General features: G+C 37.8%; 1 protein-coding gene across 1 annotated transcript; it reads left to right on the plus strand.

Annotated features, from left to right (window-relative positions):
* Positions 1 to 473: 473 nt before the first annotated feature.
* On the plus strand, positions 474 to 24,856 carry oprd1a (opioid receptor, delta 1a). The gene is made up of 3 exons (XM_084919289.1): positions 474 to 978; positions 14,085 to 14,440; positions 18,727 to 24,856. The coding sequence occupies exons 1-3, from the start codon at positions 728 to 730 to the stop codon at positions 19,254 to 19,256; spliced, it is 1,137 nt and encodes a 378-aa protein (XP_084775415.1). The 5' UTR covers positions 474 to 727; the 3' UTR covers positions 19,257 to 24,856.
* The last annotated feature ends 2,867 nt before the right edge of the window (positions 24,857 to 27,723 follow it).

Here is a 27,723-nt window from a genome sequence, read left to right on the forward strand (position 1 = left end):
TACCATGTTTCCGAAGGCATAATTTATTCCTCCCGCTGCCTCAGCAGAGCAGCAAACATCAGGACAATGACAGTTCCCACGTGCGCTCAAATTTTTTTTACGTGCGCTCAGAATAGTGGCACAAAAATAACGCCATACCTGTAGGCGGACACATCAACCTTCCTAACTTTAGCGTGTGTTTATGTCTTCTATAATGGCTTCACTGAAAGTGCGGTTAAAAGGCAGTTTCAGTATCATTAACGTGCCCTGTTCCCAGTTTACACGAGATAAGTAGAATTTGATTGAATCTGTTTCTCTTTCTGCGCAACTTTAAAGTTTTATTTCTGTTTAAAAGAAGGAAACCCCAAACCTTGCATTCCCGTTGATTCCAGTGTGACTTCATATAAATGAGCAGGTTTGACGTCGACGCACGGGTATTAGAGAGCTGCCGGGCTGTGAGGTGGGGGTCTCCGAGAGTATAAGAGGTGTACACACAGCTAGAGCGCACAGATGCAGCTGCCCGCTTCCGGGGGGGCACTTACTCTTCGTCCGTTTGGATAGAAAACTCTTACTCAGAGGCTCTAATCTGCACGTTTTTTGGAAACTCTCCTGCTCGCCTTTTCCACTTCTTCCCTCCAGTCTGACTAGTTTTTTTTCCCCTCCTGTGTCAGTTTAAATCTTTGCCTTTCTTCTCACTGTTGCGCGGTTAAGTTTTCATCACCGAGGACAGAGTGGGCAGCACTGCAGCATGGAGCCTTACACGGTCCCCGGAGCTCAGCTCTCCCTGTCCGACCTTTACTCCGTCATCCCCTTCAATGTCACCCTCCCGGATGATGAGAGCGACTTAATGGGCGACAGGCTGCAGAACTACACCGAGCAGCAGAATCCGGTGAGGAGCGCCGGGGGTATAATCATAGCCATATCCATCACGGCGCTCTACTCCGTTATTTGCGTGGTGGGACTTCTCGGCAACGTCCTTGTCATGTACGGAGTGGTCAGGTAAACACTATCATGCTTTATTAGCACAGTCACTTTAATGAGTTTGTGGCTGTTGATGAGAGCAACAAAACCCACTTTATGCGAAATGCAAAGCTTCATTTGGGGGTTTCAGGCCCCAAATACGCGCTGATTTCAAATCAAATTCAATTCAATTCAAATGTGTTGCTTTAAGTTTTCTTCAGTTATCTCAAGAGCTTTTCTAAATACAAATTAAATTTATGTTTTCTGAGGAAATGCACACGAATTAACAAAAAATCCCAATCAGACCCTTGTAGGATACACATGGTGTAAATACCGGGAAGTTGCTTGCTAATTACCCATCGATTGCTCCTTTCCTGCACTTTTTTAGTGTCTGTGTGTGTGTTGAGCCACAAGTGTGTGCTTGCACTGCACCTGCATTTGTAGGTGAAATATGCGCATACCAAACAAGTGATTTAAGATTCCCTGCATAAACCATGAGATTGGTCTTTTATTATTTCTGCATGAAGCAACAACATGCACCAGTTTCATACTAAAGATGGTTGTTATAACTGACTCAGCCGTGCCTCAGGAAGAGAGGACTACTCAAATAGTCTTCATGAGCTCAAACTGATCTGTGGACCTTCAGCTGCACGCTCCTCTTCACTGAGTGTGATGGAGCAGAGTAGAAATGGAAATCCTGCAGCTAGAAGGACCGACGGAGACAGCATTTGGTCTCTTTATAAAACTGTAGGTTATATGCGCTAGTTTTAAGATTATTATTGTTATAATAATAATAATAGTAATAATAATAATAACAATAATAATAATAATAATAATAATTATTATTATTATTATTATTCCATTAGTGGGTGTTGACAGTATTATTGTAAGTCCAAGGTCTGACTCTAAAAGAAAAGAAATAAACCCTGTACGCACTTATTTCCCTGAAAAGCCTCCCAGCCCTAACCTGCATGATGAGGAAAAAAATATAAACAAATAAATAGACAAGAAAAAATGGCTTATATTGCTTGCTTCTTATCCTCGTTTATACCTCCTAATCTCAGATATTCTCTTTATCCCCAATATCAGCCAAAGTATTAATCACGACTCTTGGCTGGAAAATTGAAGAAGCAGGTAAAATTAATTTAGGAGGCACCAGCTTTGGGGTAAAGCAACTGTAAAAATGTGACAAGATCGGCAAAAAATAATGCAGTTATATATCTATCTATATCCTAGCTATATCCTAGCTGCTGGTCATATTTCAGCCTATGGAGGGAACAATAGAAGACAGCAGCAGGGGGAATCCAAACAGAGAAATAACAGAAAATCTGGAATGTATGCTGTGGCAATCAAAACTGATCCATATTCAGAGCTCTGCGGTATTTCCATTCAGGTGTTGACGTGAAAAGATTGGGAAAAATAAGCCACCTAAACAGAAAGGGGAGCAAGGGAGGAAGGAGGGAGACAAAAAGGGGATGTCTGAGGAGTCAGCATAGTCTGTGAGTCACACTGTGAAGCGATTTACTTTACAATGACGTCACATATTTCAGACAGCACCCACACCTCCATGAGACGGGAAGCTCGAGCACAGTAACCCAGTGAGAATGTATCATCTCCTGTGGAACATCTGTAAGCTCTGAAAGTAATGATCTTATTAACAAAATCTTAGAGTTGCCTTCAAATGAAAAGTTTGGCCTTCTGTAATAGCTGTACTATGGATTTATGAGCTCATTAATACACAAAATAACAAAATGCTTTAGGTGAATTTGTTTTGTAGTGCCTTCGTGTTTGCAAAAACTGGAGGCGTGAATAGCAAAAAAGCAGGGGAGTCTCCAGAACTATAATATTTGACAGATTACATTTTCCTTTTTTCTTTTTTAAAGCTGCATTTTAAAGCACTGTTTTTATCCACACGATGTTCCAGTAAAGAACCCACAACTTCTAAATTTATCTCTTCCTACATTTTCAAAAAAAAAAACAACAAACAAACAAAGACCCACAAAATACGGTTAAACAATCTTGAAGAAAACTGTAAAGTGACCTTGTGTAAGTCCATCCACTGGAGGGCAGATTGCTGCCTGATCGTCCCTGGTCAGAATATCATCTTTGTGCACTTCTACTTGATAGACAATCACTGCGTACTTTTCCTCATTGTTTTGTGGAACAAATACATTTTGTATAATTTCCATTTTACATAAATTGGCTGCAATTCAACCAACATTTTAATTAAAAAAAAATGCAGCATTAATAATATGGCAGTTATGTCCTTTAATTTTTCTTTCAGGAATTCTGTTCGTAAGAGGCTAGCATCCTGCTAGCTGACTGTGTTAAGAATAACTGCACACACTGCCTTAATGCCACCTGTACTACAAATAATAACTGGATGTTAAGCCACAGGAGAATTTTCCTAAAAAATTCCAAAGCATCCAGAAATTTAGAAAAAGTAGGATTTCTCCATAATGTTAGGCTTGAATCCCATCTGTTTTATAGAACAACAGTAATGGAGCGATTTAGAGAGTAAAAACTGTTATAACTGACAGTACTGTTTTATTATTATCGAAGGTGTATTGGAGTAGATTTTGTGTTGTATATATTTTGCTGTATTTTCCGAATGTAGGGCCAGTGCGTTTATATAGCTGAAAACTGTGTATTTTTATATCCAAAATTGCAAAGGTGTGGACCCAGGAATCAGGACAATGCAGAATTGAAGTAAAAATTTGAGGAACTCTAATTTGATAACATCCATCCATCCTCTTCCGATTATCCAATTGAGGGTTGCAGGGGGCTGGAGCCTATCCCAGCTACCACAGAGTGAGAGGTGGGATACTTCCTGGACAGGTCACCAATTTGTTGCAGGGCAGTTCGATTATATGAAAGGTTTTTAATGTCATGTTAATGTTAATGTCACTTTATTGTCTTTTCTCAAAAATTCTAAGTTTTCGCCTCAAAATACTAATAATACTAGCTATAAATTCAGAATTCCACTTTTAATTTATAATACTGTATAATGATTTTCTTTTTGCCATCTCAGATCAATGAAAAAGAGCTTAATTGATATTTATTTATTTAATAGTGATGAACTCTGATGGAACAACCAAATATCACAGCAGTGTTTAATAGACATGCTGGTTTAAGTTGCAGTACCAGCAGAGGGCGATATTTTATTTCAAGACAACATGAATATGGTTAAAGAGACATTCTGAACACATTTATATGTAAATACATATTAGCCAAGAAGCTTCATTGTTTCTGGCATAGAAGGAGTCTGCAATGTACTTTATACCTTCCTTGGTCACTAGCCAAGTGTTGGTTTTAATTACATTATCTCCCCCTACTGGTAATGCAACTTAAGCATGCGTGTCTATTTCATGGTTAAGAAGATGCAAGGGGTGACCTAAGCTAAGAGCTAAATGCTGCCACATAGGTGCTAGCAGGTGAATGAGTATAATTCCCCCAATTCACTCATCCTGTGAAATAAAGGGTAAAATACCAGAATGCATGGCTGAATAAATCAATAACTAGAACTAGTTTATTTACTGCCAATGGTCACGTGTCAGCTTTGATAATAATAAACCAAAAGCCCATTTGAAAGCATCCATCTATTTTTTTTTTTAATATAATGAATTTTGAATTTGTACCTCCACTTAGGTCCTTCGATAGAAACACACACACATGCCCCACATTTATAGCAGAGTCTCCCTGGATGCTAGCATCATTGTGGATGTCACACCGGTCGGACGTGACCTGACAGCCTGTTTTCTGCATGACGCAGACGCAAACACACGCTTCAAGCGATAGTCCATTCAGTTACACGGGGCAGGATCCTTTTATCTTCCACTGGTTTTCCGCCTTCTTGCTGCTGTACTGTTTAGATAAGAACCAGTTCAGTGCTCATGCAATATACTGTCAAGTGGGCTATATTTGAAATCAAATCGATATGCAGGTAATGGAAGCTGGGCTCAGTTTGTGTGAAAATAGACTCTTACTGAGCTTCTTCTTGTGGATTATTGTTCACTCTCTACTGACAGTAGGTTTTGAAAACATTTACAATTTATGTTTTGGACGTTCTGTAATGGGAATATTGTGTAATGACAAAATTTTAAGTTAATTACTGGGGTTTGAAATTTGCTTGGAAATATTGTAGCTAGTTGCCAGTAGGAACATGACTGTGTGTGTCTGAGAGATGGCAGTCAGTCTGTTCATTTCCTGGGCTGAGTCAACATGGCGACTGCATCCCATGGCTTGTCTTGCATCTCACACAGCAGGGATTGATGTCAGTGTGTGCTTGTGTTTGTGTCCATGTGTACCCTTCAGGGGAGAGTCGAGGAGAGACTTTTGTGTCAAAACTGAAAGGACTGATGTAGTCACAAAATGTATTGTAACTTTAAGCTGCACTGAGATGAAAGATAAGGACTTATCTAAATGCAAATCTTAAATCTCTGTAGCTCAGTGTATCAAGAAGCTCTTCAAACTGCTGATGGTCATGTAGTAGTGTGGAGGAGATTTTCTTTGCACATTTTAGGTCCATTGGTAGTAGCTGAGGATCAGCACAGCATTGCCGCACCAGCCTGTGCTAATAATTGTCATGATGTGTGTGGAGTTTGCAGCCAAAATGCAGACTAGAAAAACAGATTGGAATAAATGAAAATGAACCGTTATTCAGGTGAGCCAGCAAATCCAGATGACAGAGGGAAACTGAAAGCAAACCAAAAGAGAATACACAGCAGGACCAAACAGTATGACTCAACAAAGCACAGTGGGAGACAGAAACAATATACACATGCACAGGATAACGAGAGGATGGGCAGCAGGTGGGAAAACAGCTGACAACAATCAAGGGAGACTAGACACGAGAAGCAAACACAGGATGAAGATAAAATAAAACAGGAAGTACCAAACTATGCCAAACTATGGAATCGCAAACAGGGACAATGACGACTTGACAAGGAACAGGGAACACAGGGAAGGGCTGATAACTGAAATAAGGGAACTAATACAAGCCAACAAAAGTCAAGAAAATAAACCAGGTAATCATGATAGTAAGAACAGCGAACAAAGCACACATTATCACTGCCAGATAAAACTTGAAATACTAAATATGAAAGACAGCGCAACCAAGGCAAAGCATAGTATTAGATCAAACTTAAAATGTGAAACAGAGCAGACAGAAATGAAAGGTCCCAAAGAGAAAATCCTGAGGTAAAACCCAGGATCATTGAAAGAACAGTGTACCAGTCTTGTAATGGCTGCCTCCAGCGTCACAAAGCTCAAATCATCTCACTGGGAGATTTGCATTATCATTTGCATCTGCAGCAATTGCACAATGCTGTCATACTCATGTATGTCAAGAACAAATGAGGCAGCTATGTGGCAGCTAACTGAAAACAGTTGATGTGACCTTTATGTAAAAGTGCTTCGAGTAGTCAGCAAGACTAGAAAAAGCACTATATTAATGTGGTACATTACAATACACTTTTGCCCATAATTGCAATTCATTCCAGTTATTCTAAAAGATCAAGAATTAGCTAGCTAAAATACTGTATTTTCACAATTGTTTTGAAAGACTAAAAACTCTTAAACACATGGTCCTTTTTCCCTTTTACATATAGAAATTATGTAAAAAAAAGTAAGCTTTTAATTCCAAGATTTATCTTTAAGGACAAAATTTTAAAAACCTTAAAGATGAGACAGAAGCAGAGATGTTTACCTATAATAGACCATATTTTCTTGCATCATAATAAACTTAAATAGTATGTTAGATAAATGGATTACCAATTACTCATTATTTGTATCTATCCAAGCATAAATACATGAGCAGTTATTTTGGGCCATAAGATTGAATAATAATAATGGATTGGATTTATATAGCACTTTTCAAGGCACCCAAAGCGCTTTACAATGCCACTATTCATTCACTCTCACATGAATGGGTGCCTAATGAGGAACATACAAGCGTAATCATTTTATTACTTCTTTAATAATTATGAGCCCAAATCCAGAGTTTGTGTTGTTCATAAAATAATGTTTAACCCTTGGTGTTTTAATAATAATCTTCTCAGCAACTTGCGGCACATATGGTTTGATTGTTACTATACAACTGGGTGCCATATTTCGTGTTTTTGCTAATGTACTTGGACAAAATGACGATACAATAATATATAGATGAATAATTAAAGCTTTAATAACAATAAAATAAAAATGTCCCAAGTAGTGCTACCAGTGTTAATCTCGTTAAAATGACATAACTGCATTAACACAAATCTGCGTTAGCGAGTTGGCGTGCACGGGGTCAACGCGTTAGCGCGGTTAGCTCGTTAGCACGGTTAGCTCATTAGCGCGGTTAGCTCTTTAACACGTTAGCGCCATCCAGCCCCACGCACGCTAACTTGCTAACAAAGATTTGCCGTGTTAATGCGGTTATGGCGTTTCGTCATTTTAACGAGATTAACGCTGACAGCACTAGTCCCAAGTTTGAGGTCTGAGCTGTGATGGAGCTCAAATCTCAACTTTTGGACAGCTACTGAGTATCAGATCCTTTCACTATAAAACTCTCACGGTATGTAAAGCCTCACCTGTCTGAGGTGAAGAAAAGTGCAGACAGAGAGTTAAGGTTTGGTTCTGATAGGTCTTGTCGCTCAGAAATAATGAACACCACATGTGTGGGTTGCAATTTACTTGCTTTCAGAAATCTCACAGACTCAGCTGTAGGTAAATTTAAAATAAACCTTTAGTTTTTTTAAAATAATCTCACAGGAAAGTGAGTAGAACTCAATAGACAGCAAACATCATTTCCTGGAATGACAAATTTTTTTATTAACCTCCTCCACAGCTCTTTTCTCCCCCAGCAATTTAAGAACATAAACTGTGTCTTTTGCATTTACTTTAGGGGAAATATCTACATTTCTAGTTCATAAGCTGTCAGTATCAAAAATGGATGTGCTGCTCAGAACATCAGTAATATGACCTTTCCTTTTTCGCAATTCTTGTTCATCCTCCCAGGCTTTCAGTTTTATCTGCATCATTATTTTATAGCAGCGTGGGTAACGCTATCCTAATCTTCTAATATTTTCATTAGTCTGCTTACTCATATGTGATTCTCAAATTCTTAATTTATCATCACACAGATGTGTCTCCATGTACATGTACGTGTTGGACAGAGGGGGTAGAGGGGGTTTTCACCCGCCCCATATGGGCTCCCACGCAGTCTTTAAATATCCTGACTGTGTGTCACCAGAACCAAATGACAAGCGTCAGTGTTAATGTTGACTGGTTGACAAGTGGGTCAGAATAAAGGCTGAGAGCACCAGGAATGGGAGAAGTGTAAAAAAACACCTCAAAGAAAATACTTCAGCTCTTTGGGTGCTCTGACTTTGCTCTTCTCTGCGACTGGCTGATGGACCGGCAAGAGTAGCCCACATACTGGTTGTGCACTGCTTCCATCTGGCAATGGAGCGCACTGGAAATGAGAGTTTTTATAACAGTGTGCAGCGAACACAAGCAGCAGACTTTGAAGAGCAGATAAAATTAATTGCTTAATATTTATTCCATCTCTGTGGTAACCCTTGAACTGGTGACTCCTTAGGCAGCCCACTAGTTGGCCTAAAACAAAAAAGCTTTCCCTGAGTGCACTACTGCACAACAATGCAAACCAGAGGGGCTCAAGAAGTGGGCATCCTGAATACTAAATAAAAAAGTAGGTGTATGCGGAATATTTACTTTTACCCTGTGGTAGAACACAAACAGTGACAACAGTGTGCTATAACGCAAATGGTAATAAACAATCTTGCATTTTCCTTTAAGAATTTTCTAAGCATTTTTTGTAATTTAATTAATGGTACTATAATTTCTTAGTTCTGTTGTGCTTTCAGTTGACATCATTCATATGATTTAGGTTGCACCTTCGTACGATGTGAAGGTGGTTCACATCGTACCAAGGTGCACTGCCATGGTGACTTATGCTGCAGGCCTAACCAGCACTGGAGCAGGTTCTGTTCCAAATTAAAGAGGTATGGAATGTACTGAACAACCAGTCCTCCACAAAATAGTGTCAACATCCCTGGAAGATTGCCAGGATATCAGTGCACAGATAGTACAAGGCTCCACAGTTTTTTACTGGGTAGTAAGTCTTTGTCATCCCCTGATGTACATCAGTAAGGAATATAGAAAATAGTACTGTGCTCCTTAATTTTCTTTTTTTCTTATTTTTCTGTTGGCTGGCCACAACTGTACAATTTTAGTGTTCTATGCATCACAATGCAGTGCAGAAAGAAGTAGTAAATACAAAGTAAACACAAAGTTTTTAAATGAGGGTTTTATTTATTTTTTAAAAAGAAACCTATCCAAATCAACTTGGCCCTAAAGTAATAAAAAGTAATTGTCCTTCCACCTTGTTAAATCATGAATTAAATGTGATTAACCACATCTTTTATTAAAGCTGAGCTCAATTTCACTACACACACCAAGGCCTGATTATTGCCAAAGCTGTTGAATAAAAAATTACTTGAACAGCACCTGTCTGAGAAAGTAAAATAGGCTAAAATAAATCAAATAGCAACACACCGTGCCTTTGTGAAATCGCTTGCTCTGCTGCAAGCAGACCTACCCATGCTTGTGACTGTTCAGATGCTGCCAGTCCCACCAATTTCATATGAATACGCTTGTACCCAGATTGGAAATCCCTGGGTTGACTTTTCAACTTAATTACAACCTTCATATGCCACTTAGCCTGATTGCTGATATTAAGATAAATGAAGGCAGATTAGGTAAATATATCCAGGGTATGTTGAAACTGAGTCATAGTATAGGCACCTGTACAGGTACATGCTTGTAGGGATGTCATCATCATACATTTCTAAGCATGAGAAAAAAAAAATGATATATTGAGGCAAAAATGGTATAAAGATCTTAAAAAAGTGAAAAAAAGAAAAAAGAAATTAGAAGCCCAAGAAATCTTGATAATTATTTCATAACATGTCTTTCTTTAATGGTTAAAAGTATAAGGCTGTGTGCAATGGATTCTTCATGATCCAAAAAATATATATTTAATTTTTATCAGTGTCTGACTCTGTTGTGTTTCCACATCCTTCCTGGTTTGTTGGGATTTATATACTGCTGAGCTGTCAGTATTTGATTAATGGTAAGGGATCACTTGTTGGGATCACTGACAAGGTGAAGAAATGAAGGTCAGGGACCCCCGCTGCAGCCCACTGCTCTGAGACTTCTTTTTTCATTCTGTGTTTCATTACTGTTGAAGAGGAAATGATTGGATAGCTGTGACAGCCACTTAGCATGATGCCCATGGTTTTAACCCAAAACAAGCAAACAAACAAAAATGTGATTAAACTACAGGAACAAGATTTTCCGCCTGTCACCTTTATATGCTGAAAGCTGACTGTGACTGAACCTCAGGATCACTTGTATTAGTTCCTATCAGAAAAATACTTCTGCATAACAACCTGTCAGTGTCTGGTGTAAAATTAATGTTGTATGTCAATGTGTCTTTTGCTTGTTGCCTGCTGAGAGCATGCATACTGTGCAGTCCAGACCAAAGCAATAATACTAAAACAGAGCCTTCCATGCAGGCACTTTTCCCTTCTTCGTGACATTTTTTTTTTGATTTCTTACATTCCAGCCAAGCTAGGGGATACTAGCATGGATCTGACACAGCTTGGCAGTGGCTGTACCTCAGGAGCTAGAGCAGGGCATCTCTTAATCAGAAGGTTGGTGTTTCAATCCCTGGTTGCTCTAGTCTGCATGCCAAATATCCTTGGGTCAACTAACCCCAAGTTGTTCTCTGACCGCATCCATCGGAGTAGGAATGTGTGTGCGAATGCTAGATAAAAAGCACTTAAGTATAGATGAGCTGCTTGTATGAACAAGTGAATGAGGCTTGTTGTATTAAATGGTTTGAGGGACTAAAATGTCAGCGAAATAGTCGACAGCCAAAAGCTGATTTATATACTCAAATTTGAACAATCTTACTACCGTGTCATTTCCACTATTTCCTCATGTCATATCAGAGTGGGTGTTATATCACTGAGAATCCCCTACAAGTTGCAAGTACAAGCGTCTGTACTTCTTTAAGGTTCCTTGAAGATGTTTCACTTCTCATCCGAGAAGCTTCTTCAGTTCTTCTGAGAGCAATTGGCAGAGTCTACGGATAAGTGTTTGGTTGACTCTTCATGGCCAAAGAAAAAGAAAGAGAAAGAGGGATGATAGAAGCAGGGATGAGGAAGGAGAATTAAATTGGTGCAGCAGGAAAAAAAAAATAGATGACAAGGTGCAGTTATATCATTTTAGAAAGTTTGCAGAATGATTAGACATTCAGGGAAGAAGAATGCTATAGCTCTAACTGGTGGTACCTCACAGCTAACTGTTTTTTCAGGCACTCCCACAGTGTTCAATATGTCTCTGATGTGTGCAAAGTCATTAGGATGCATTATATTTCTGGCCTTTCCATTCCACCATTGTCCTTTTGAAATTCAAAACCAACTCTATCATAAGTTTGACTTTTCTGTGTTGCTGCCCTGAATTACTGTAGGTAATTTCTGCAAAATCTTCTGTGTGCTACTGCTAGTTATTCAGTCTCTGCATAGCCTCCTGAATGATTAACATTTCATATTTGATGGCAATTTTCCCTCCATAATTAGTAAGAGGTGTAAGATAAGATAGCCACTTGCATGGGACAAAAAAACTAGCAGCTTCTTTGACATGGAACACAAGAATTAAATGCAGCCTCTAATTAATTACACCAGTAGTTTTCCTTTTATGAATTATGATAAAGCCCGTTGCTCTTATAAATAATTACTAATTTGTTAATGGTCTGTGTCAGTTTTACCTTCAGCTGAAAAAAAGAAACACAGATTGAAATGAAACGTTGATTTCATTTAGAGACTAAAGCTGATGCTGAGAGTGAATAATAGAGCAGCTGTTGAGACGTTTTGACAGCAGTTGTAATTATAAATTCCTGATTAAGCCGACATTCGCTTTAGACTAATTTATTACGTTAAGAAAACTTTTCTATCAGACTACAGAGTTCTTTCATTAATATACTTGTAGTGGAAAAACTCCCAAAGATGATTTAACTCTTAAGACCTGACCTAATATGACACGCTGCAACTGTTCTACAACTTGAAAAAAATGACATAACCTAATTATGATTTATCTCATAATAATCTAGATCCAGTTAACGGAAAAAAAAATAATGAAATGCTGGCATTCAAGTAGATTTTTTTTAGTATCAAAGTGATTCAGCCATGGTTGTTAGTGTATCTAAAAGGACACAAAAAAAAAAGATCTATTAATTCAATAGAATTAGATTTTAAAATATAAACGACTGTGATTGAGTTATTGGATACAAACCCCTCTAATTTATTGAGATCTCACTACATGTTGTGGCTTGAAAAAAGACTCACTAAAACATTTGAGAGTATGATGACCTATCTACTGCTTTGGCTCTACAATGGCTCACAAGGGCAGTTTGCAGTCTATTTACAAGCTGTAGGAGCTTGTAAATAGTGCAAATAGTGAAACCCACATTAAATGTATCTACAGTATATTTTGCACTATTGATCTGCATTTCCTACACAATTATTTCTGCATGAGGTTTCCCCTCATGCCGAAATAACAGTGTTGCGGTAATGTATTAAGTAATCTGTTACATATTACCTATAAGCTTTTGAAAAAGTAATACAATAATTACTCCCTGCAGAAAGTACTTAAACGACTCCAACATGTCCTGAGGTGCATTGTCTCTAGTTAACCTTTTATGACTTAGCCTGTCATACATTTTTTTTTTACATTTTTTACATATCAAGACAAATAAAAAGCCACAGTGATTCCACTATAGAATCATGGACAGGTACAAATGAGGTTGGCTTCCACTAGCTGATGTTATGCTTGAGTATGGTTTAGGCTTTACAATAATATTGTTATCTTTTTCTGCTATAAAATTAAATATCAATATCTCCAATGTTAAAAAGTTAAAGATAGAAATGGGGGAAAAAAGCAACATTTTTTTCTTGTTAAAATTATAGACTACGAAGAAAATATGCTGGAAATGAGCTACAAATGAAGCATGTGACTTGAATATCTTTTGCACTATGAGCAAGCCAGTGTGAATTTGGGTTAATAAAACTGTCACCGTCCTGGATTTTAATCCCAAAACCTTTGAGTTTCTTTGAGATCTGAAATAATAACTTATTAATTATTATTATTATTAATTACGCTCCTAGCCTTTAATTATTGTTAATGATGAGGTTTTGACCCCTAATTAAATGTCATTAATATTCCAGACACTTCTTACTTGTTGTGTTTGAGTTGCAGTGACTGTTTTGGGTTTATGGAGTTTGAATGAGTTGCTGTTCTAGTGTTGGCGTTGAATCCTTGGTTTTAGCTCTTAATTTAACTTTGGATCTGAGGAGAAAAGCAATTAACTTGTAGTTTATTTTTGGGATTTGGTAATCTGGAAATTAGCAAGGCAGTGCAGTCATAAATTAAACTAAGCCTTTGTTTGTAATCAATTCCAACATGGAATTATATCTAATTATTTCTATAATATATGAAAATGACTAGAATAATTGAAATATCCATTTTCCCTGATGAAGCTCAGTTGGTAGAATGGTCACCCCATGATCGGAAGTTTGGGTGTTCAAATCCACTGAACGGCTACCCTGAGGTACCCCTGAGCAAGGTACCGTCCCTACACACTGCTTAGTGGCTGCCCACTGCTTCACTGAGTGAATGGGTCAAATGCAGAGAAAGTAATTTCCCCACGAAAATGAATAAAGTATACATTATTATTATTATTATTATTATTATTATTATTATTATTATTATTATTAAGAAAGGAGAAAAATGCACCAGTAACACAAATGACAATTTCTTTTCTATTCAAATGTCAATTCATTGGCCTTTATGTCATCTATTCTCTACATACACTATTTCTCTCTCCAACAAGCTAATACATTATACCCAAATAACTATATGATTTTCAGTTCAACTGCAGCTGCAAGTAGACTGGACCAGGGAGGCAACCGTGAGATGATCTGAAATAACATGTTTTTGACTGGGAAAAAATCATTAAAAAATATCAGTTTCTTTTTAACTTTTACTACACCTTCTGTCTACTTTGTGACCACAACCAGATACACCAAGATGAACACTGCCACAAATATCTACATCTTCAATCTTGCTCTTGCCGATGCCTTGGCCACCAGCACGCTGCCCTTCCAGAGCGCCAAATACCTCATGAACACCTGGCCATTTGGAGATGTCCTCTGCAAGCTCATTATTGCCATCGACTACTACAACATGTTCACAAGTATCTTCACCCTCACAATGATGAGTGTAGATCGCTACATCGCCGTGTGCCACCCAGTCAGGGCTCTGGAGTTTCGGACGCCTGTCAAGGCCAAGTTGATCAACATACTCATCTGGGTCCTGTCCTCGGCAATTGGTGTGCCTGTCATGATCATGGCTGTGACCAAAGTGGCAGACAATGGTAAGACTGCAAGTGCATGTTCTTTACCTCTTGGTAATATTTTAAGATGATTTCTGAATTAATTTATATTGTTTCAAAAATAAGGCTGAATATGTATGGTTACTGAGTGCTGGTTGAAGTGGTGGAGAACAAAGGTAATTCTGCATTCATTTGAATAATTTGCATCTATCAGGCAAACCTTGTGGTCATTTAGTCGGAAATGAAACTGTACACAAGGAAATGCAACAATAGCAGCAACTGATTCTGAATCAATACTCTGAACTGTCAATTGTGTATTCTAAGAGCAAGGAGAAGAGCCTCTGAAACATCTACACTACTTGATACAAAAACTGTCTAATGAAACCTAAGGTAATATGTTCCAGGAGACAGATTCTGTAGTTGAGGGTAGGTCCTTTTGAACTGCTTTTCCAGATGTCTTCTTTTGTTTGGTGCCACAAAGTAAGTCTAAGATTGCATGAGGATTACTCATTTTTCCAAATAAATGTATTTGGTAATGAAGTCACAGCCTTCTCTGATAACCTTTAGCACATCTTTGAAGGAACATAATGTAGAAAAAAAACAACTATGTATCGCTGAAAGACTATTGCCGAAATATAGTTGCCGGTATAGGAGGTAGTGTGCCCTTTATTTAGCAAAGTGTGTAATCCTCAGTTGTGTAATCCTACTAGAGACTTCACAGTGTGTTTCAAAAATCACATATCTCCTGCCCAAGGCAATTAAAAATTTTAAAAGTCATCTAACAGTCATTTAGCAGTGACAGCTGAGAAGTTGTGTCTGACAGGATGCATTGAAGTGATAAGTTTAAGGTAGTTTAAGGTGTTTTAAGTGTGACGTCATTAGCCGTGTCTGGGCCCAAACTCCGCTGCAGGTCCATAAGTCAAACGATCACTGCGGCATCACTGAGAGTTAAAAACTGTTTAAATTCTTTCATCTGTAATAAAATAATCATTGTGGCTGCTCTACCAGGTGTAACAATTAAGTTAAACATCCAGGCATCCATGAAAACGGAATTTATTCAACTTAACGGAGTTAGCAAGGAGTTAGGTCACTAGTTTCCATCTAAATATAATATAGCCCGTCCTGACTGAGAAATTTCTAAAACAAATTAAGACGTACATCTCTGCTATCACTTCCGACATAAATGAAGACAGGAAAGTAAACAGCAGTGACTTTGTAGGGTTACTTTAGTTTGGCTAGCTGATATATAACGATGTGCTACGTGATCGCTAGCAACGCTTAATATAAACAGCTTAATATAAACAGCTTAATATAAACAGTGAAGGTGGAGGATGAACGCTAACTTTTTTCCATAAATGTTAACGTGAGGGTGGGAGAACAACTGAGATAATCCATCCACAATACGAGGTTAGTCATTCATATACTGCTGCATGGGCTGCGCTGTAGTTACATCGTAAGATTTTAAAAACTGAGCTTTAAAATGAACAGTGATAATAAACACAGAGAGAGGCCGACAGTGATCACTGCCTGTTTTTAGGGGCTTGTTGAGATTAAATAGAACAAGATACAAATCATTAAAACATGTTAAAAACACAACAGCCTTATTAAATGCAGGGTAGTTTGGGCCCTGAAGCAGGATTCATCAATTATAGACCGGATAGTGTGTTCCTGAGGTGTTCAGAGCCCATTTTATATAAAGTGAAGAGCACTGGTCCTGACCCAGCATTAACAATTGGCGCTGAAAAATAAAACACTTCCATTTTCCATATGAGGAAGTTACATTTACATAGAGTGAATGAGCTACTCCAAATATGCACCTTGCTAACCCAAACTAAAGCAAGAAAAGCATAGAAAATACCATTAGTGATTCTAACTTTTGTAATATCTAATAATTACCACCAAAACAGTTTATTCTCCCACAGAATCAGCTAAATTGATTATACTAGTATTAATTGGAATTTTTCTTTTCTATCTGTCTGAAGCTAATTTGGTATTTGTTCAGTTTGCTCTTGTTGGCTTATAGACAATAGGATAATGTCTGTGAATTCTCTGAAGATCAGTCTCTGCTTTGCCAAAGATTGTCCTCAGTTCCAAAAAGTAAGGACAATCAGGGATGAAGCATAACACATTTTATAGCCCTATAAAGTCAATACAAAATGTGGGTGGAGGAGACGCTTCCTCTCTCATCTAACACTCAGTCTTGCAACGAGCTGCCTGAAAATCAGTACATAAAATTACAGCTTAATCAGTTGTATTGTTAGAGTATAGCTGTTGGCCATTATGAGGTATGTCCCACTATGATGTGCAATAGAGTGATAATGAGGTGATCTTTTTATCAGACAGTTTGGAGAAACTGCTGTATCTCTGCACCCTAGCTGATGTTTCTGTGAAAGACTCAGAGGGGTGAAACAGAGTTACAGCAAATCCAAACTTTATCCTTGGGTTCACATCTTATTTTATTTAGGCTCCTGTATGTGTTATCGGGTTTCTCGCTGTCTGTAGCTACAGAGTTAGCAGCTCAAGGCTCACCTTGTTGTGTGCTAAAGTCATATAAAGTCACTGCTGATCCTTCAAACCATACAGCAGACAGTCAACACATAGCTATTAGTGCGGCACAAAGACAAACATTGTAACAAATGCACCAGCTGTAACAAAGTTGTGCCATTTCAGCTTAAACCTTCCTTTCACTTGGACATTCCTGTACAGCTTCTAACGCTGAAGACGGCGTCTCGTGTCATTTAAAGGGTTTAAATTGAGCAGACACTTTGCAAGCAGCTGAGCGTACACAGCAGTGAGGAGTTGATTGGGAGATTTTGTCTCTGATTAGGAGGAAATGTCTAGCGCTACCATTGGATGTACAGTTTGTGTTTACCATGGTCAGCGTCGCGAGAGGCAAGATCAGTTAAAAGTAGTTGAATCTTCACAAAAAACCTAGCAACGTGAGCATTGCTCTCATTTTCAAAGAAATGCCTTTCTTTGCTTTGTTGAAGACCTCTTTTCACTTTGTTATTACATATTTAGACTGCTTGACCGTGAAGGTGTTGACAGTACAGCTTTATTGATTTTCATAATTTAATATAATTTAAATTCCCCTTTGTTTTATTTTGATTCAGTGTTGCTGCAAATCAGACATGAAAATAAAAACGACAGTTCTTAATACCAGCAAACAGCCATAGCCATATCCATTCACATGCATGCCAATGAATAAAACTGGAAATAGTTGAGTCTAGGCTTAAATTTGGTTGATCCTGACTTAAAACTTATTCTATACACTGCTAAAGTGTATGAAGACTACCATGCCAGAAAACTTTGGAAAGATTGTGAAAGCCTGCCACCCTCTTACAGCTAAAAACAATATGTTATTATCAGTCAATGTTTTCAGATATAACCTATTAGATTTCTCAAAGATGGGGGCTCTTTGCAGGGTCGCTGATTGCAAGACTACAAATAAACTCCTTTTCAGATTATTTTCCATCCTGCTCCAGGGAGAAACTGAAAGACTGTTGAACAGTGGAGCAGAAACATAAGGAGTTTTTGGCCACAGTCTCCCTCGTGTGTGCAATGTTCTATTCTGTTCAGACAAAAACGGGTTAAAAGAAAAAAAAGAGGAAGATGCTGCAGAATGTGAACATGAGGCTGAGAGAACAGAGAGTTCAACTCAATCAGTCACTCGATCGATATGTTCAGTCCTGTTCCCTCTCCGGGGATGCAAAAGTGCAGTGATCAGCCTAACAGTAAGGAAACGTGAAATGTGCAAGTAGTGACTAATCTTTCAAAAAATTAAAATATAAAGAGTGAAGGAATTGTACAGTAGTATATTCATTGTGATGGTTGAAAAGACTAACTATAAAAATAACTGGGTGCACATGCATAAAAATGTGTGTATAAATTCAGTGATGCAGGTCTGTACTGGGATGATATTAAAGTTTGAGTTGCCCACACAAGTAAAATCCAGCTGTAAGTCTGTGCCTAAAGTTACACGTAAATTACATGTCACTACATGTGTAATTGCTTCTATAACTTTTGAAAAGTTATTAGCTTTTGCTTTATTCTCTCTTCTTCAACACTTTAGGGGACTTTTTATCTCTTATTGTGTGAACAGCTGAGTGCAACATTATGAAACCTTCCATGACAGACTGTCTGAAAATGTGCTGAATTTAAAAGTCTGCACTACACACGAAAGGTTCTTGATCTTGTACCACAGCCTTCACTGCAGTTTTTTGGATTTGAATCCTGTGATTTTTGCTCAGATCTTTCACAGATGTTAATTAACATCAGCCCTATTTTGTCTAACGCCATCAAAATGTAACTGTTCTTTTTTTTGTCAGGTAAAACCACTTGCATGTTAAAGTTTCCTGAGCCTGACTGGTATTGGGACACGGTGACAAAGATCTGCGTCTTCATCTTTGCTTTTGTGGTCCCTGTGATGGTCATCACCATATGCTATGGTCTGATGATCCTGCGTCTGAGGAGTGTTCGTCTTCTCTCAGGCTCCAAGGAGAAAGACCGCAACATGCGCCGCATTACCCGCATGGTCCTGGTGGTGGTGGCGGCCTTTATCATCTGCTGGACCCCCATTCACATATTCATCATTGTGAAGACCATGATAGAAATTGACAGCAGGAATCCCTTTGTGATAGCTAGCTGGCATCTGTGCATTGCTTTGGGGTATACCAACAGTAGCCTCAATCCTGTCCTCTATGCATTTTTGGATGAAAATTTCAAGCGATGCTTCAGGGATTTCTGCCTCCCCTGTCGGACCCGTGTAGAGCAAAACAGTCTGACCAGAGGCCACAACACCACCAGGGAGCCAGTGTCCATCTGTGCTCCAACAGAAGCAGGAAAGAAGCCGGCATGACTAGGCATGGACCGGGTCCCCCATTGCTCTCGTTCAAGGAGGATCCAGCAAGATCTCCAATCAGAAGTCACCCAGATCTCCACAACAGAGTTTTAAGAGATATTTTCAAAGGAGAGTTGACACAGTCAAATCTTGCTTTATTCTCTCTAATTTGGCTGTCAAACGAGACATTCAAATGAATAATTAAAGGTAATGGAAAACAAGTTTCACTCTGATCTTATATTTCTATTAAAGTTCTTATTGTCCCCCCCTCAAAGTGATGCCTTACGGAGGCACTGAGAGTAGAATGATATTGATGGCCTAAAATGTTTTATCAAGATAATGAAACAGTTCATAATTTAGGGATCGAAAGCTGAACTTTCTGATGACACAAAAAGGGCAAAGAAATCCCTGAAGGAGTCTGTCTCAAAAAGTGTCATTCATATGGCATTTATCTTGGTACTATAATCGAGCAGAGAATGACTGATGTACAAAAAGCCAAAAGTTTAAAACAATGGCCTTTTCAAATCCGACTTTGCCATTTCATCAGAGACATCTGATGTGGATTAAAAGACTGAAAAGTAAGAATTTTGGAGATTAAATTTTTCCATTTGTACATTTAACATCATCTCATAATAAGTGAGCCTTACAGAGGAGAATCACACAACTCTTGCCCACCGACAGCTGGATGATGAATTACAGTGTAGTTTGTTGCACAATGCCAGCAACTCTCTACATGGAGAAGCAGGGAATTCTTGTTTGGTATTCCGTGTGATTCAACCACCCTTTGGGTATTTTTTTGTATTTTTCTTTGTTTTAAAAAGAGACACGTGGTGTGTGCTGAAAGAAAATTTTGGACTCAGTGGATTTGAAAAAGGTCTGTCATAACAGATGTAGAATCAGAATGGAGCCCACTCTATGGGGTTTGTGCTTAGAAAAAGACAGAATAGCATCAAACCACTTGTGTTTGGATTTCCATGGGCTTCTTTTCTGCTTACCTACTTGACTTTCTGTAGTGGTGTCAAGCGCACAGAAAGCCTCTGAGCAGAATCACTAAAGGATGATAAACCTGCCACTGGAAGAACACTGTCGGCAGCCACAACACTTCACTCATTGTCTTGGTCTATTGTTCAGACTGAGACTGGCTTTATCTCATTTTCTAGACTTCCATCCTAACTGCTCCAAGGGTTATTAAGATTATTGATCATTTTTAAATTAGAAAACTGTTACACTGAATATCTGTAGCACATTTAAGACAAGTAAGATGGCATTAGCCAGAGCTAAATCATTCTTGGTGATTTATGTGCTATGACGGGACTCGACATGAATCAAACTCCGTCAGTGTGAAGGTAATGATCATTTCAGCTTTGCATACACAAAGAGTTGTGTTAGAGATAATAATATGGAGTTTATATGAATTTGCTCTCATGTGGAAATATTTCCGAGACAGTCACGGTCACATTGGTGAGTGCTGAAATGCATAGTTGACTAAATGAGGTTAATGTAGCAGTAAAAACACATCGGAGCAGACTGTGAATGAAAAGATGGTAGAAAATGAATTAAAAATGTAAATTTGTACATAATGTTTAGCTTTTGCATTACAACACATTTGGCTTCAGTCACAGATAAAATGACCACAAGGTACGTCTGTGGTTCTGTATTTTTCCTTTACGCTTTGCTTATATTGACATTTGATAATTCTTGATATTTCATCACCTTGCTTTTGATCTATGTGGCTCAAAAATATTTAAGAAAAAAAAGCAAAGAAGAAAGAGAAGCAAAATAAGTGTTTACAGTTTGTTTGGATATGAGTTTGTGTTCCGTTTACAGATTCAGCAATTTCCCTTTGGACTGGCTGTGGACTTCCCCACAGAGATATGGTCAGAAGAGAAAAACAAACATACAAACAAAAAATCTGTTTGCAGCAGGATATTGATACTTTTTGCAGTGTATGTTTTCTTACAGTGATAATGTGTGATATAAAGTGTAATGTGGTGTATATACCTGCTCTGCTTAGCTCTAAGTGCCAAATCTGTCAGGTGTGCAGAATACATCTGAGCTGCTGTTATCTTTGCAAAATCAAACTATATCTGGCTGGAATGTACAGACGTAGCTATCCCAAAGGATGACAAGAGTGTGTAAATTTCTGTTTTGACTAAATCAGCAATTACTACAAAAAGCAAAGCATGAATCATGTGAATTCAGGGTATGAATAAGTAAAATGTATGTGCATGATTTACACTGTACAACCAGGATTAGCCCTGCTTATGAGGCTTTCTCATTCTTTTACACTCAGATATTTTCCATAGCTCGATACAGAGAGCTACAAAAGGAATTGTATTTTCTCTGTGTGAGTCCAAACCTGAAAAATAAGTAATATACTACCACCATCTTTATTTGTCCATTCTAGTCATCTAATATTGCTTTAATGGATGTGGAGGCTTAAAGCTTTACCAGGGAGATGGTGCTCAGGCAGTTGAGCTGAACATCTGGCCACTTTGATAAACCATGAAGGCATAGAGCCAGGCTTTTTTTGTCTTAGCTGGCCTGAAAAAAAAAAACCTTTGAAAGCTTAAAATACTGGCTATCACAGAAGCGGCTATCAACTTTCTTTGATAAGCCAACCTTCAGGTTCTGTGCACACTCTCATAAAAAGGGGTGTGTCAAGGGCAAACCAGTAGAATTAGAGACTGGGGGCATATAGTACACATAAGCATACACAGTCGCAAAAAATGACGTGGTATTCGCAGAGACCTGTGTCTACTGAGCAAATTTGGGGTCATTCGCTCAACCAGCAGTCACTGCAGTGCATGCCGCTTTCTATGTGAAAGGGCCATCACAGAACATGTGACTGTTTTTCTGCACAAAGGCCCAACTTACTCCAGTAAGAGACATTATTAAATAATGATGATAAAATGGTGATAAAACTCCTTAATTAGTATACAAAATATAACAGCACAGTGCAACCCAAGTCCAAATATAAGTCAAGTTCTAATGCAGCTGAAAATTATTAAAATTATTAAAATATTGGGGTTTAGCTCAAGAGTAGTAGCGTATTTGTTAATTATGTTTACACTGCAGGTAATTTCTAATGTCACAACTGCACATTAGAGCTCTTTAAAATTGATACATCTGAACATTAAATGTTACTGTTCCATAGTCTACTATAAGTAGACATGGAAATCACTTTGGTTTGTTCACAAGTTCACAGTATTTACTTTTGTTGATTTAATAGGTCATCTTAGTTATAACAAAAGCTCTTTTTAATGTTTTAATCTGTGTTTTAGTAGCTACAATTCCAGCAGTTTAAAACAGACTTCAAATAAAACAGCAGCAGATAAGAACCAAGGATAAAAACCTTTGTAGAGTTTTTGCATCACCAACTGACAATACGACACAGTTTGTATCTTGAATAGAATAGAATTGTCATTGTACATGTACAATGACACTGTGGGTGCTCCACACCAACTGTGCAGGGCATATAAGTAGTGACGCAACAGGAATAAATAACAAACAAGAAGAATACGTGCAAAATAAGAGGAACAGCAGGGTTTCATTCAGGGGTTTTAGCTGCATATATACAAGAAGTTACAAATATAAACCATATTGCTACAGCTGGAATTGTATAGCTATATAACACTAGCACTATGCTGTGAATAATAGGAACATTGTAACACAGAAAACACTGACCTCAAGCTCCACACGGCTTGCTAACCCATTAATCTCTTTGCCATTAGCCCTGTAAACCAATCAACTTAGTCTATTTTAGGTGCAAAGCAATATTTATTATTTGTTGCCTTTCAGAATAAATACTACTTTTATTTTTGGAAGATTAAGTCAGAAACATTAAATCCTTATTTTGGCACAAAAATAAACATTTCTGTCCTAAACCACGCCTCCTGGAGCTTCAGGACTCCAAAACTTGAACATGATAGGTCGTGCCGGGCTATGATTCCAGAAAATTATGAGTCTTTTTTGTAATGGAAGGCACTGAAACAATATCCTGTTAATAGTCAAAAGGAAGCCTAAATTCTCCAGAGAGGAATTACACAGAAGTGTGTCCTGTGTTAGATGAAATAGGGTTGGGTACACAGCTTCTTTGGTATGTGGAATTTGGTATTCCCAAATGTAAATTTTAATACAGAAAAGCTGTGTGGCCAAATAAGACGCAAGATTTAATTTCAAAGATGACAAAAGGGTAAACGATCCCTGCCTCTAAGTTATTCTCATATAACCTGCTGGGCTACTGATTAAAATCAGCAAAAAAGACTACACTAAGAGTATTTTTACATTGATTAATCAACTTTCAGAACTTTAACTACAGAAAACAGACTTGCCAGACTTTTATGTTCAGTGCACTGTCTTTGATCCATTGGTTTACTTTGGTATTATACGGAAACTGCGTGGAAATGCCCATTACATATGGATATTTCCACATCTCCAACATTTTTTAAAAAAATGTTTGATTCTTGAACAAAATTCCCTTGCAAATACAAATTTTAGTAATCATTAAGTTACATACAGTGTTGTGACACGTGAAACTAACGCAAACTGAGAATGTGATGCAGTGTGCTTTCACTGTTGGAATATGAAATTAACATAATACATGCAATCTAAATCACCATTTAATCTTCAATCTTTTGTAAAATTATATTGCTGTTAGTGATCGCAGTATGTGTGATAAAGTCCATGCAAAGATTTGCTCAGATTGGCACCGTGTTAAGGAGATACAGACATATATACATAAATACACTATGATGATCACTGCTATGCAGCAATGTAAAGCTTTTAAGCTTCACGGATATTTCTGTGACTTTCGGTAGTACGATCTATGTTGTCATAGTAATTTATCATGAGCAATTTAATAATTCCAGCTTAACTGGTTAAATTGCAATGATCAATTCAATTCACCAAATCACAACAACAGTTGCCTAAAGGCGCTTTATATTGTAAAAACAATAAACAACATCGTTTGAGCAAGTATTTGGCAACAGTGGGAAAGAAAAACTCCCTTTTACCAGGAAGAAACCTCTGGCAGAAGCAGGATGAGGGAGATGAGAAGAAGACAGGATAAAAGATGCGCTGTGGAAGAGAGCCAGAGATGAATAATAACTCATAATTAAATGCATTAGGAGTTCACTCCTGATACAGAAGATAATCACTAGGGAGCCTTGTAAGATGTGAAATATTAGTAAATGCTATTACTGATTTATTGTTCAGAAGAGTTCATCTGATTCATTTCTTACTCTTCTGTCAGGTTTTATAAATTTTTTGCACGCCTGTTATTTACGTTGTATCAGTATTGTTAGCTACTTTGACACTTTTGACATTGATACACTGCAGCTTAACACTGTAAACAGAATATTAAAGCAGCCTTTGTGAATTTAATAGATGTAGATTTGTGTTATATGCTAATCTGTTGATAACCACTGACTGCAATATCAAATGCAAGGCTAATCATATTTAACACTATACTGCTTCTTTTGCAGTGTTAACATATTTCTTGGCTTTTTGGTGCAAATGTTGTTTAAAACATTTATCTTGCATCTACTGTGTTTCTAGCGTAACTTCAATTGTAGGCAAAAGTGAAGAAAACAAAATAAAGCTTTCAGTGAACTTTGTGAGCTTTTGTGTTTTTTTAGTTTTGATTTCCTGGTAATGAGGAAAAGAGAGGGCATAATATTTCCTTTAAACTGATTTGTTTCATAATGGAACAATCCATCTTGCATGAACATGATTGAGGTTAACAGCTAAGAGTGCTTCTCTTTGGTCAGTCGTGGCAAAGTGCATTTCCACGGGTGCATGGATAAACACGCAAGAGATGACCCAAGGCTCTTCTGAGTCCCAGAGTGTGCTGCTCACCGCCAGCAGGAAATTAAACACCCAACTTTGCAAATACATGTCAGCAGCTTGCAGTTGCCATGGAGACTGACAGTCACCTCAGCCAAAGAATACTCTAGGGAAAGAGCTGAAGAGTTTCAATTTAATGATGACTTTTTCCTTCTGTAGCAGCCACTCATCAATTACCCACAACAACAGAGACACCTCCCTGCTGATTAGCCAAGGGCTGACCGCTTTAACAAGCAAGGGGACGGCTCAAATCCCTGACGTAAGTATTCAAAAGAGTTCAACAAGAGTATTCTGACATGCAGGATAGCCTTCTGCCATTCTACTGTCAGAATAAAAACTCCTGAACTTGATGAACAATCCTGTTTATTTAACATTACCACTGTAGCTGTGTTTTGAGAGAAATATATTAGGCAGCTAAAATAAGTAATTATTATTTAAATAATAATAATTTTAATAAACTGGGACCTTTTTAAAAAGTGTGTCCATGAGGACATAAAGGATCTTTTCTCTGCAATATACACTCTAACTCAACTAGATCCTCATTTACATTTTTAATGGTTATGTTTAGAGATGTATAATAGTTTGCTTTGAATTAGGAAGAGTGATAAATGACTCATTTTACCAACAGTAATATTTATTTTATTAATATAAAACCTCAAAGTCAACAGCGTAGTAGCAATTCTGTAAGCTAATATAAGGCTGTGTACACTGTGAAATTTTCACTTGAGATATCGAAGATTCACTACCTCACATACCTTGTCCCTCATTGTAGTGTAAAAGTGAGTTTTAAATTGGTACTCTATGAAGGGACAAGACTAAAGATATGTGAAGTATGCATAGTTTTCCACTAAAAAGTGTAAAACTGATGGGTGGGGTATGACGAGATGAGAGTGAGAAAAAAAAAGATCACAACTTTAATATATTGGCTACTCTATATTGGCCCCCAGAATTTAATTTCAAAGCCCTCTTCATTCACTACAAAATCAACAAATTCCTGGTCTGTCTTTCAAATCTGACGCTCCGAGTATCTTATTTCTTTTCTGGTTTTGTCTTTTTTTTTTGTCTTTTTTTTTTTTTTTTTGCTGTAGTGAATCTCATCCCCAGGAAATATATTGATTGAATACTAAGGCATATTTAAACTGTCATGGTTCCTGGGTATGAAGTTTTTTTGTTCTTTGTTCTTGCTTAAAAGATTTTTTAACAGATTTTTCAGTGTTGTTGTAATTATGTTTTGGTTATGTGCTGGTAGGTTTTTAATGGTAATATAGTCCTCGAGTTTTATTAAATGTCTATGTCCAGTTCATGTTGGGGTATTTGGGTTTTTTCTCTTGTTATTTTTCTTAGCCAACCTTGTGTTTCCCTGCCTTCCCTGTGTGGTGTCTAGTCTCCGTCTCTGTATCTGTTGCTGCTGTGTCATCGTCTGATATGCATTCTGTTCGGATTTGTTTAGCCTTGTGTCATTAGTTTAGCGGTATTCCCAGGTATCTCCCTTCATCCTTATTAACTCGTGTGTATTTAAATCCTTGATTTTCTTTGTTCTTTGACATGTAATCGTCAAACATCCCCACATAGTTGTGTTCCCTGTGTGTTTTGTGGCATGTCCTTGACATATACATTAGTAAGTTTCTGGCTCCAGAGTTACCTGGGTTTCATAGTAAAATGTTTTAAAGAGATTTCTGTTAAGTTTAAGCGTTGTCTCAAGTCCCGCACTTTGATCCACCTACAGGCTGAGGCAGCCTGCAAAGTAAATTAAAGGCTACATAAGTTTGAAAATATACCAATACACCAAGAAGGGTGGTTTCAGTGATGAAATATACTTTTAATGGAAATAAATACAGTAATGCAATGTCAGTGACCTAATGGTGTTTTGAAATCAATATCAACAAATGAAAAGTGAGAGAGGCTGGGATGGACTTAACAGTATTTTAGGGCCCTAATGAAGCGGAATAAAAAATACATTACACATCAGCTTCACAACCCAGAGTGCTGAACTATAAAGGAAATGTGGAAGAGGGGACCCACCACCAGGTGTTTCTGTCAAAAATCTTTCAGCACTATTGACACCCAGCCCAAGACCAAGTGCCTAACAGTCATATTAAATAAAAACACTAACATTCATTCCAAAACCAAAAATGCTCAATCCACACACACATGTACACCAAACAGTATTAAAAATTCTCAATAAGTCTCCCACCTGAGCTGTGTAGCGCCAGTTTTACCTTCAATAGCTGTAGCGCAACACTAGCTGAGGAGGTAGAGCAGGTCACCTACTGATTGGAAGGCTGGTGGTAGCAAGATACTAAGCCCAAGTTGCTCTCTGCTGCATCGATCGGAGCATGAATGTGTGGAAATGTTGGATACACTCCATATATAAAAGAGTATCAAAAAAAAGTGTTTGTGTGAATGAGGCAAGTTGTGTAAAGCACTTTGAGTGCTGAGATAGAGTAGATAAGTGCTATATAGGAACCAGTCTGTTTATTTACTCTCAGAGAAAAGGCCACTGCAGGTTATACAGTTATACATAATTAGTGTATATTTATCAATTGTCATCTAATAAATACACCAAAGCCACTCAGTAAAGTGAAAGGACACTTTATTGCAACTATTTCTAGTTGAAATAGCTGAAATAAATAGACAG

This window comes from Perissodus microlepis, chromosome 22, assembly GCF_051167445.1.
Source record: "Perissodus microlepis isolate ML-2025 ecotype Zambia chromosome 22, ASM5116744v1, whole genome shotgun sequence".
Lineage (NCBI taxonomy): Eukaryota > Metazoa > Chordata > Actinopteri > Cichliformes > Cichlidae > Perissodus > Perissodus microlepis.